This window comes from Humulus lupulus, chromosome 8 (genome assembly GCF_963169125.1).
Source record: "Humulus lupulus chromosome 8, drHumLupu1.1, whole genome shotgun sequence".
Classification (NCBI taxonomy): Eukaryota; Viridiplantae; Streptophyta; class Magnoliopsida; order Rosales; family Cannabaceae; genus Humulus; species Humulus lupulus.
Window position 1 is genome coordinate 5,110,491 of NC_084800.1, and position 13,422 is coordinate 5,123,912.

At 36.0% G+C, this 13,422-nt stretch overlaps 1 protein-coding gene across 1 annotated transcript; it reads right to left on the minus strand.

Moving 5' to 3' along the window:
* Positions 1-12,096: 12,096 nt before the first annotated feature.
* On the minus strand, positions 12,097-13,181 carry LOC133794915 (cysteine-rich receptor-like protein kinase 10). Its single transcript, XM_062232356.1, has 4 exons — positions 13,171-13,181; positions 12,746-12,827; positions 12,432-12,642; positions 12,097-12,335 (listed from the first exon to the last, which is right to left on the minus strand). The coding sequence occupies exons 1-4, from the start codon at positions 13,179-13,181 to the stop codon at positions 12,097-12,099; spliced, it is 543 nt and encodes a 180-aa protein (XP_062088340.1).
* Positions 13,182-13,422: the final 241 nt, after the last annotated feature.

The window sequence follows — 13,422 nt, forward strand, 5'->3', positions numbered from 1 at the left end:
AGTAGGGACCGCATTGGTCGCTGGAACATCGTTGGAGGCGTTTCCGTTGGTGCGTGCAGATCTTCGGAGAGACATCGTAGCAGAGTTCTAACAGTTGAAAGAAACATGTTAGAACTTGACCTAATAGGCTCTAAGGCAAAAACTTATTCTAAAACAAACATAACTCGGACCTATTTATTATGACTTTTTATGAAAAGTTATATAAGTCTTTATTAGTTAGAGTGGGTTTCTATACTTAGAAAACAAGTCATCTTTATTTTCTAAGTGTGTTTCCAATCATCCTATATGACTTAATTCTCAGGCTCGAAACTTATCTTTGTTCCAAAGTTAACCATATTGAGGGAGGGCTGGGATCAGTAAAATCGTTCCCACTACTATGGCCCCCTAACTCTCAATAAGGAAACCAGGTTCATTGATTTGTATCCACCCTCACCGAACTCAGTCATTATTCATTTTATTTAGTATTTATTATGATTGAGAATATAGAATCAAACTCACACATGATATTCAAATAGCATGTTATTCATTTGGAAAAACAATTTCACTTATTACAATCAAAAGTAAATAAAACAAATAAAAACTACTAATCTAAAAATCGGGATCTTCAACATCCGATCCGTCATCTAGCATATCATCATCTATTTGTTCATAATCATCATTGTCATGAGCATCAAAACGTCCTATAGGAAGGTTGGTGAGAATCCTATGTTTTTGCTCATTTGTGAATTGAAACTCAAATTTTGCGGTAAACCTAACTAAGAGGAAATAGTATCTCATCGCTAATGGTAATTCATCCTCCTCATGCATTTCTTCCCATATTTCTTCTAAAGCTGCTATTACAGGATGGAAATCTTTAAACAACCTAATTACTAATACATATTGTTCCGTTGATGTTAGCATTATTTGTTTAGCTTCTTGAAGGCCACCTATCTCTTGGTGAAACAAAAGCAACCTTCGAGTGATCCTTTCTAGGGCTCCTACGGTGTTTCTTGGCTCCCTTATTCTTTTTAAGGCCTTAATGGCTCGGATATCTTGGTAGGTTAAAGCTCCGTTCATTCTTAACAGAAACATAAACACTAAAGTTGTTAGCTATACACATAGGCAAAGTAACTTGTAACTTAAATACTTACTTGGCGGTTAGATTCGGAGCTTTGAGCGTGTGTATCGAGGAGAACTTCATGCAAAGGAACCGTTTACTCTGATACCAACTGTAATGACCCACTAATCTAGACTCTTGGACCATTATCGAACTATACATATAAATTCTTACTAAAACATACATTTGCGAAAATACCATAATTTATTATAAACTTGTAGAAACAAAGGTCACTTTCATAAAAATAAGTAGGATATGGGTACCCATTGTCTTTACAACAAAAATAACTTAAAATGAAAAGAGTTACATAGAAAATGCGGAAAATACATGTAAAACCATAAAAGATAAAATGAGACTACATCCTCGAATCGAATAACGCTCGGCCCCTTGACTCCATTCACCATCGATACACATCCTCTAAGCGTCATGAATCTTACCGCCTCTAAAGCTATTTTCCTGCACATAAAACAAAAAGGAATGAGCCTAATGCCCAGCAAGGAAAATCTAACACATAGTCATACACATAAATTTCATAATAAACGTAAAGACATATCATAACACTTAATACATACACTTATTATAATGGCCATTATTACTTGGGGTCCCATAGACTAAACAAGCTTATGCCCTTGAGATTAGTGGGGTCCTACTAGCTAAGTAGGCATATGCCCATAATCTTTTTGGGGTCTTGTTAGTCAAATAGGGCATAAGCCCAAGCCTACGAACATACATATTCATAACACATTTAATAACATAAAACATAAGATAACATAAGCATATAACATATTGATTCTAGCCTATTTTCCTTACCAAAGTTACCAGGATATGTGGACTGAGTTGGGACATTTTGGAACACTCCTAATAACCATTAAAAAGAGTGAGTCCAAAGAAGAAAAGAGATGAAATGAAAGGGATGGAAAGACTAAACCAATGAAAGTTACACTTACCAAAACTTATGTGCTCAAGAGCTTAGATTTCCTAACCAAAATAAAATGGGGTTAGGAGACTGAATAGAAGATTTTAAGAGAAGGGAAAATAACTTAAAACAAATGAACTAGAGTTTTGGTTACCTCAAAGACTTGTAAGATCAAATTACACCACAAGCGAAATACTATAGAACCTCACTTCCCAAAGTGTTTGATAAGCTTATGATTTCCCAAACCAGGTGTTTACACTCTCACACTCACTTAGCACTAGCAGCTTCTGAACTTAGAGCAAAAGGTGAATAATGGATGGGTACCAGGTCCTATTTATAGAGTTTGGGAATGAAAGTATCTTGATTTTACTTGAATAAAAGTAATGGCTTTTTAGGTGAAAATCATTTGAATAATCGTTCAGCAGAGGCTGAAGACTCGTTCAAAAGATGCTGGACTTTTGAAGATGTTTGAATGGCTGAAAGGAAAAGAATTCAAAAATGTTTGAATTTATGCTGGAGGAGGTGATATATCACCCCCTGTAGGCGATATATCGCCTGGGCCAGTATGCCCGAGGCGACCGTGCATCGTCTCGTGTTTTCCGTATCTACGTGCTGCGATATATCGCCCCCTATAGCTGCGATATATCGGCACACGCTGAATATTTAAACACGAAATTACACATTTTTAGCTAAGTTTGAATGGAGTAAACAACCTTGACTAAGCCTTCAACGTATTCAAAGCTGCTGACTGACCCTATAACATTCAAACTTTACCCTTATTTAATTTAATCCTCAAAAATACTTAATCCTTAATTACCCATTCATAACATGTGCTTAAAATCCTATTGGTTGATATCTAAACCTTATAGTACAATAAATATAATCCTTAATATCAGTCATATTAATCAACCTTAGGTTAAAATTAATATTCTTAAACTATAGGTTAAACTTAGAAAATCTATAAGTACTACTATGAGTGTCCAAATAATTCCCGGTCTGAACCAAAAATCCACAATACCAAAGATAATACTAAACATACTATAATACTACTAAACAATTAGCTAAGTAAAGTTCTTGGACTTTACACAAAGAATTTCAACAATTGATGTTTTCACTTTCTCCAAATCAGAAACAATCAGAGTTCTAGTACAAATAATCTTGAAGAAAGTGCACAAGTCAATAATGGTCTTGGCAATAGGTTTTTCTAGGAATGAATGAACACCAATTGGCAAAAGACGTTTCAATATGACATGACAATCGTGGGATTTCAACCCAGTAATCTTATTGTCATATTTTTCAATCACATTCTTCCTTAGATTAGATGCAAACCCATCTGGAAATTTGACTGATTTCAAAAATCGACAAAACTTATGCCGATTTTCAGGAATAAATGTGTATTTCACTGCCGGCTTTTCCATTCAACCATTTCCCATTCTCAGATGCAATTCTGGCCTTATCTTCATCTTCTCCAAATCTGCTTTAGCGCTAATTGTATCTTTGGTCTTATTTTCCAACCCGACTATTGTGCCAACTAAGCTGTCGCATACATTTTTCTCAACATGCATGACGTCTAGGTTGTGTCGCAACTTCATATTGGCCCAATATGGGAGCTCAAAGAAAATGCTTTTTTTATGCCAACCAACTTGCTCTTTTGTGCGTTTACTTTTTTGTCCACCGTAGCTAACATGCTTATCAGGAAGAGATTCAGGCATAAAATTCATTTATGTGAAAATAGCTTCAGTGCTAAATTCCTCTAGAGGTGGTCTTTTCTCAACTGAACCATATAACTTCTTCTTTTTTCTAATTTGGTGTCCCATTGGTAAAAAATGCCTGTGACCGTAAAATGCAACCTTATTTTGCAAACGAACTGATGGTGTTGATACATTGCAAGTAGGACAAGCAGTGTAACCTTGACCACTCCATCTAGAAAGACTACTCCTCGCTGGAAAATCATTTATAGTCCACAATAAAGCTGCTCGAAGCTTAAAAAATCTACCATCAACAACATCCCGAGTCTGAACACTGTTCACCCATAATTCCTTCAACTCATCAACCAATGGCCTTAAGAAAACATCAAAATCTTTTCATGGTGAATGTGGACCAGGAATTAATAAATTCAACATAAAGTTAGTCTCTTTCATGCATAACCACGGTGGCAAGTTGTAAGTCGTTAACACAATAGGCCACATGTTATAAGACAAACTCATATTTCCAAAAAGATTGAATCCATCAGTAGCCAATCCAAGGCGCACATTCCTAGGTTCCATTGCAAACGCTGGATTGCTACGGTCAAAATCCTTCCATGCTTTCCCATCTGCAGGATGACACATGATTCCATCTTCTTTAACATGCCCTTCATGATGCCATCTCATATGTTGAGAAATGTGCCTTGACGCGTATTTTTGCATCAACCGAGGGGTCAATAGAAAATAACGCATAACTTTTTGGGGCACTTTCTTCCCTTTGGTATTTTTATCCACCCAACGATCCTCCCCACAAATTGGACACTTGTGTTGTAACACCCCAAGTTGCTAATAAGGTTTAGGACCTTGATTAGCGTGCCTGGAGGGGAATAAGTGAATTAACATGATAATATATGAATTTGAATGAATATATGATTAGAATGCATGTTTAGGTGGTATAAATATGCATGTGGGCCCCGTTTGCATGATAGGGGTAAATTGGTAATTTTAGCCCGCTGAGGGCATAAATGTGATAATTGTATTATGTGATTTGTACCATGTGAGTATGGTGATATTAGTGTGATGCATGTGCCAAGACGGTCCTAGAGAGCTAGTTAACTTAAAAGTCACAACGGGATTTTATACCTGCCTCGGGAGGAGCCTAAGGGTACTTTGGGAATCTTGTAAATTCGAGAGTTAGTGGTTAATGGTTATTGGTGATTGAGTAACCTGGGTAACCATTAGTAACTGCTGAGAGTAACAAGGTTAGATAGAAAATGGTAGAATTGTAAAATAGGTGAAAGGACAAGAGTGCCCTTGAGGTTTAGTTAGGAAGGAATTCTTATGAAAGGGTAAAGTGGCCATTAGGCAAGGATTTAGATTACTTCAGCTGAAGGAAAAGGGAATACGTATTACATTTAGTCATATGTTGGTTTATGCTGAAATTGGAAGAAAATCAAAAGGAAAGGGGAAAATAAGAAGGGGCTGAAGTTGGGAGACCTAGGAGGAAATTCAAGAGGGATTGGAGAGACAACCAAGGTCAAATTTAAGTTAGGACTACTCAGAGGTAAGGATTATGTTCTGTTATTGCTTGAGTTCAAGGTTGATTTTCAAGGATTGTGTGTTGGAACCTAAAGGAAAGATGGCTGGTTTTACTTGGAATTTAGTTAGGATAATCAAGAGGAAAGAGGTTGGAAGCTAGAATTGAGAGGAGTTCAAGCTGAATTTTGATTGAGGTAAGAATCCTTAGCATGTTTAATTTTCGTATTTGATGTGGTTTAAGATTTTAGAGGCATGATTTATAGTTTTCAAGCTCTGGTTTAAGTCTTGGAAGCCATGGTTTAAGTTTCAGGAATTTGGGACTCAAGAATGGATTTTGGAGTGGGATTGTATAATTGAGTTTGTTTTGATGTTTATAGGTTGTTAAAGGGTTCATTTGGGGTTTTAAATTGATTTTGGGGCTTAGGTACTTGTTTGGGATGATTTGGGGTTGTTTTGGCTCGGGAAAAATGCAGGAGAAAACCCAGAAATCTGGGTTCGCGTAGGGGCGCCGCGGCGCAGGCTTGCATCAGGATCAGGAAAAGTTTCTGGGCGCCTAGGCCCTTGATGGGAGCGCCTAGGCCCTAGGCAAATTTTGACAGTGTAATTTTGCATTTTTAGGGATTTTTCCCGGGGGCTCGGGGGATGGTTCCAATACATTGTTTTAGGAAATTAGAGGTCCCGAGAGTACGGGATTGGTCCCGGGAAGTAGTTTCAGAATTGGTTAGTATTAAAAGTATTTTATATGTGCTTTGACTAGGATTTTGGAGAGGCTCGTAGTAGAAGACCGTGCTTGTGGCCTTGGTGCATCGGAAAGCTCGGGATACAGGTAAGAAAACTGTAGCACCCGTAGAGCGGGGCTTGGGCCCATAGTATTGTTGCAGGGCGCGGCCCTAGATTGTATCACTGCTAGGGTGTAGCTTTAAATGAATGATTATATATTTGATTGTTATTTGAGAATGCTAAATGTGGTAATAACAGAGCGAACGGAAAAGGGGCCGGGAACGGCGAAGGGCCGAGAACGGCAGTGGGGCCGGGAATACCACTTAGCACATGGAGTGCTTGTGGTTAGGGTGAGACCCCAAATGATACATGGGATATCCTTACGGTGTAGATCAAGATCCCAGGCTTTCGTAACGCTTCTGGGACGGCATGGCCGTATATGTGTTTTAATCTTGTGGACTGCCTGATTAACTGTGAGTTATCTGCTATAGTGATTGTGTGGTATGCATATGTTATGTGATGTATGAGTTTTCTTGCTGGGCTTCGGCTCACAGGTGCTCTGTGTTGCAGGTAAGGGCAAAGAGAAAGTCAACCAGCCATGAGTACGGAGAGCGTGGGTGCGGCGCGTACATGTTTGGCCTGCCCGACTGCTTTGGGTTGGGGCATTTTGAGAAATGGCTGTATTAAACTATGTTTTTTTTATGATTAGTTATCTGTAAACCCATTTTGAATTGTAAATATTTTTCAAACCTCGCTTTGGGATCCCGAATGTTAAATTTTTGAACTTTAATGAAATCAAGTACTTTTAAAAGATTACAGCCTTGATTATCTGTTTAATCACACTTTTGTTCTAAAATCTCGCTTAGCGAGTTAATTTCACTTTATAAACTCACTTAGTAACGGCTCTAAGGTAGTAGGGCGTTACATGTGTTTTCCTGCATTTTCCTTCCAAAACAATGCACAATCATGCTTACAAACATGGATTGACTCGTAACCCAAACCCAATTTCCTCATCAACCTCTTCGCCGCATAATGTGACTTTGGTATCTTATTTGGAGATGGTAATGCATCTTCTAACAACTCCAAGATTCCATCAAAAATTTTGTTAGGAATTTTCCCCAACACTTTGAAATGCATCAACTTAGCTACGAAATTTAAAGATGTGTATTTTTCACACCCTGGGAATAACGGAGACTCCATCTCGGCAAATAAGTCATTATAGTATTGGCTAGTACCTCTGCATTCTGATGCTGGTGGTATCTCATCATCAACCTCATTCTCATAATCTTCACAATTGTTAGGTTGTGCTATATCATTAAGAACATCCATCATCTCGTCCTCGTGACATTGGTGGACCACTCTATTGGTTGGTATTATTTCCTCCTCTCCATGCCAGTACCAATTTGTATAACTTCGTAGAAAACCATTCTAAAAAAGATGACTTTCTAGCACACCAATCGTTTGCAATTCGATATTAAGACACTTGTTACAAGGACACTTCACTAGTCCCCTTGTATCCACAAATTGCTGAGTTCTCTCAACAAATGCAAACGCTCCAGCAACATACTCATCAGAAAATTTATTTGAATTATTAATCCCAGTCTTGTCGATCGAAATTTTATAGGACACTACACAATGTAAGAAATTATTATTTGAATTATTATTTTTTCAATGAATTATCATGTTTTACAAATAAATCATCAATAACTTATTAGATTAAAGTTTATTAATTAATAAATTAAGTGAGTAATTAATAATCAATTTAATTTCAATTTTATATATAATTTAGTAATTACTTTTATTTGATTTAATTATTTGTTTTATTATACTTATTTTATTAATTATTACTTTTATTGGTTATTAAATTTAGTAAAAAATTTATAAGTTTATGCATATTGACCATTTATAAAAGATTTATGAAAGAGAAAACCACAAAATGAATAACATAAATCTTATGGTTATTATTTATTGTATAATTTTATAAATTCACTCATTACTACTTTTTTCTTTCTATTTTTTTTAATGAACGCAAATTGCTTGCTCAGAGTTGATGTATGGTACATATATACATAAATTTCCCTAAAAAAAACACACACATGTACCATACATCTTAATTAGAAATATATCATATTTTTTCTTGGGTAAACCTGACTATTACAATAGTTGCATCAAGAAAATGGATAAACTATTACAAAAGGATGGGAAGTAATTAAAGAAAAATAACATCACAAAGAACAACAAATATACATATTATTCTGAGAAACTCAAAACTTGTAAAAATAGTAAGACTTCTTTTTCTTGATAAAAAACAAATATACTATTGTTATACCCAAAAATTGGAGAATGCATCCTAGGAGGCTAAGGAGAATGCATCTAGGAGAGTGCCTCCTAGGAGAGCTAAGGGGAGTGGTCCTAGGAGACTCCAAGGAGGATGTGGTCCTAGGAGACCCCAAGGAGGATGTGGTCCTAGGAGACCCCTAGGGTGTGTAGGAGGTAAGCCTCCCAAGGTTTTCTAAGTGTTGGCTCGAACGTGTCCAAAGAAGTAGCTAAGGAGGAGGAGTCTCAGGCAAGAGAATGGAGACTTAGATTTTGATAAGGAGAGCCTATACAATGTTCGATCAGACATGTTTGGGAGATGCTAAAGGAGGTTGCCTCAATGTTGTCCAAAGTGAGGTTGCCTCAATGTTGTCCAAGGTGAGGTTCCCTCAATGTTGTCCAAGGTGAGGTTCCCTCAATGTTGTCCAAGGTGAGGTGCCAAGGAGGTTGCCTCGGACCACCTTGGTCCGAGGAGAAGCCAAGGAGATTGGTTCAAGGAGGAACATGGCATGCTAGAGGAGAGTACATGTCCGAGGAGAACCATGCACGTTCAACCCACCAAAAGCATGTCCTACCACCATGCATGTTCAACCAGCACTTGCGTGGGTAGTGAGTAGGAGGTGGACCAACTAGCTAGAGGAGACTAAGTCAGACACAACTTCAACAACATGCGCGGGAATCTCTCATTCTTCCCACAAATGGGGAGTTTGTTACATTTTGAATTTTGAATGTTTATTTGTAATATAAATGTAATAAATATAATAAAATATCCCTATTATAAGGGGATATCAGTTGAGGATCCCATCTCTATAAATAAAGAGCTTATGAGATGAGAGAGGGGTCTTCTTCAGCTTCTTCTTTCTAGAGAGAGGAAATTGGGACTGTCTATTCTAGAGAGAGAAAGTGCTGAAATTAGAGAGAATTCTTGTATTTTCACAATCTGTACTGAAGAAACTCAGTTGGCTCAGTCCATCTGATCTTGAGTACAGGTTTATAAATCACATCTCTAAGTGGATTAGGCTATTACCGACAATCGGGGCTGAACCACTATAAAAATCTCATGTGTTCTTTATTTTTCTTGCTTATACCGTCTGTTGTCGTTTTGATTTCTCTTGAAGGCTTGTCGTATTTGACGTTCTCACGTCGTTGGCTAAAAACGCAGTCAACAACTATTTTAAATAGGAGTGAATATGTGTAAATATCAATCTAGTTATAGGTAGCTATAACTTAAACATATTGTATTAATTACATGGAATTGGACTAATCTCCACTTGACTCTATATTGGGTTCTATTAGAACAACATATATTTTTCTACATACATTAAAGTTTTACAAAAATTCAGTTGAAACATGTATTCTCTTCAACTTATACCACATAATGAAAAAAAAACCAAAATAAACAATCCTAAATACAGAGAATAAACACATTGGAAGAGTAAATACCTCATTAAATCAATCAAAATCCAAAGTCCTTCGTTATAGAAAATCCTGCAAAACCAAGCGGGCCCCTGCTCAAATTACAATCAACAATTAATCATGAAAATTAAAAATGCAGTGGTTAGTCAACAGAGTACAAATTAATAAAAAGAAGAATAATGCAGTAGTGATTTATTATGTGGTTTGGATATAAAGACACATCAAATACAACAATATCAACAAGTGCATATGAGCCATACCACAACTAGAGGCAAAACAAACTTTCACATTTCATTAAAAAAAAATAAACTTAATATATATATATATATTATAGGATACCTGTGAGAAATAATTGCATTAAGAAAATGGATAACACAAAAAAACACTACATTAAGAAATAGAGGAATAAATAAATTTCATATTATAAAATCAACCATAAAAACACTATATATTGGAGGCCTAACACAGTGCATAACAATAAAAACACAGTACACATAACACATAAAAACATGGGCATCAACAAATGATCAACCAATAAACCCCATTAAAAAAGAAAATCACTAAAAACCTTAAAAATAAAAAATAAATAAAAAAACTACTTCTGTTAATTGCAGCATCTAGCTGAAACAAAAGTATATTGTTTAAAGTTAATTGCAACACCAATTTATAGCAAAAACCATATAGTGCATAATATAAGAAGAGGGTTTATATGTATGTACCCAGTGGTCCTTGGAATCCAAGGAAAAATTTCAGCAAATGCCCGAGAGTGGTCCCTAAAATTTCAGCAAATTCCAGCAAGATTCAAAACACTTAACAGAAAACACAGAGCAAAAGTAAAAGCATATATTTTTAAATCCTGATATTAACACAAAACAGAACAAGCAAGAGCACAAAACCAGAAAGTAAAACTTAAAGCAAACATAAAAGCTACAGAAAAGTAAAACAAGGATAAATCTCAAGTACCAACATGATGAGGAAGATTAAATTGTGCCAATATAACTTCTGCAGACTTTAGAGTATTATCTGCAATAGAATGAGCAAACCCAATAAAAACTCCATAAACGGCAATATCGGAGCTATGAAATAAAACAAACAAAACAACACAACATTTGCCAAGATCTATAATTTTATTGCAAAGAAATCAGTGTAGAAAGGAAAAAAGAACAAACGATTTGAAAGACCCATATTTTTTGTCCGAAATCAGTCGAAACCAGTCATAATCCTCCCAAACAATTAAGGGGAATTTGAATATTTAACCTCCAATGAAATGCAAAAATTAAAAAATGTGAGTACAAATTATAAAATGCATATGCATATATTTATATGCAAAATAGAGAGAGCTGAAAACATTACCCAAACAAGTCCAAAATAAGACATATACATACATATATGCAAGATAGAGAGGGAGTCGAGAGATCCCATCACTATCACAAAAGAATATATATATATATATATATAATTAACTGAACAATACTAATAATAAAAAACTAAATATTTATATATATATAAATATATGTACCGTAGATGGAGAGGAAGATCGTCAGAACAGTCTCTGATGGAGCTTGGAGGAACCGTATGTCTTCGGCGGAGCTTGGAAGAGCCACAGATGGAGCTTGGAGGATGCTCGAGAGGATGGGGTTCTCATGGTTTGGGGTTTAAGGTCTGAGAGAAGAGAGAGGGAGACTTACAAAGGAGAGAGAGGAGTTTGGGTCTGAGAGGAGAGAGTGGGGTTTGAGGTTTGGGGTCTGAGAGGAGAAGGGTTTGGGGTTTGGGGTCTGAGAGGAGAAAGGCTTCGGTCTGAGAGGATAGAGAAAGGGGTTTGGGGTATATATGGGTCTGAGGGAAAAAAAAACCAGGGAAAAGAAAAAATTGGTGGGTCTTTTTATTTGGGTTCGCGCTAAATAGGGGAGACGTGGGCGGCTATGTCTGAAAGTACCTCTAGCGACGAAAATTGGAATTTCGTCGCTAGATGTGTCGTCGCTAGAACCCAATTTTCCTGTAGTGAATTATAAACAAAAGTTAAAACTTTTTTTCAGAAAAATAAGTAAAGGTTACTCTTGGGTCACAGTAAATATGTACTTACATAACTTATAAGATCTTATGTATGTTCTTCTTGACGAAAATAATTATTTTTCTGTCCACTTATTATTTCTAAAAGTAATACACCAAAACTATATATATATATCAGATTTGACTGAAAATAGTTCATACAAAATGTATTATGGAGCCATATATCCACTGTAAATACAACAAAACATTAATATAATTAGTGTTTATTAATAATTATGATTATTATTTTAATTACGTCAAAATATTGATTTTTGGAAATTGACTATACAATTAAAATGACTAGAAGGAAACAATTTTTTTTTTAAAAAAAAGATAGCATGATTATAGATATATACTTGCTATGTTCCCACTACACGATTTGTATTGCCTTGAGTTTGATCAATAACAAAAAGCTTTGCAGTTCCAAAATCTGAAATTTTAGGATTCATTTCTTCATCTAACAAGATGTTACTTGCTTTGAGATCTCGGTGGATAATTCTCAAACGAGAATCTTCATGAAGGTAAAGAAGTCCTCGAGCCATGCCTCCTATTATTTTGTAACGCCTATCCCAATCCAAATTTGCACGCTTTCTTGGATCTACATATTCATAAATACAAGTACATGATTTTAACAACGATAAAACCACAAAATGAAGCATCTTACAAAACAAAAGCGAGGAATATGCAACCGTACCAAATATGAAATTATCAAGACTTGCGTTTTGAACAAACTCATAGATAAGGAGCTTTTCACTTCCTTCCAAGTTGAAACCGAGGAGTCTAACAAGATTACGATGTTGAAGCTTTGCAATTAGCATTACCTCATTTTTAAATTCGATATCACCTTGGGCTAATCCCATAGACAATCTTTTCACTGCTATATCTTGTCCATTAGAGAGCCTACCCTGAAACATATCAAAAAAGATAAAGAATCATACAAATGAATTGGACATAGAAAATTTATGTCAAATAGATGATGAATAATTTAATACTTTCAAATTGACTTACCTTGTAAACGGCACCAAATCCACCCTCTCCAATCTTATTTCCTTCACAAAAATTATCCGTAGCAAGTTTGATAGTCTCAAAACTGTATTGCAAGGATTCTTCGCTTTCAATTTATTCCACAGGTTCGTCTGTGGGGTGAATGTCTGGAACAACCAAGCCAGAAAATTCCATTTCTATAAACCATCACTTTATAGTATGTACGTAATGATTGCAAGTTTTAAAAAATATAATACATAATATTATATTTGACTCTAGTAGGGCATATATCTATTTGTATTGAGATATTATTGAGATATTCTCTTAATGATTCTTATGGATAACTGTGAGTTTAGGAATTAGATTAGAATTACAGCTCTAGTTTCCTATTTTCTATTCTTTTGTATATATATACGGCTAAAATATATCAATAAGATCAAGCCGCTCACGATTTCTTCATTGTACCAGAGCCACACGGCTAAGAATCACGATCGGCAATGGCTGATGGTAACGATACCACTAAGCCTCCACCTCCACCTATCCCTTCTCGAAATGACCACACATCTCCTTTTTGCCTTGGCTCATAAGACAGGCCTGGAGATCTCATCACTCCGGTTCGTCTTCGACACGAAAATTATGATGAATGAGCAAGGACTGTGCGTCTTGCTCTGCTATCTCACCGGAAATACGGCTTCGCCAAC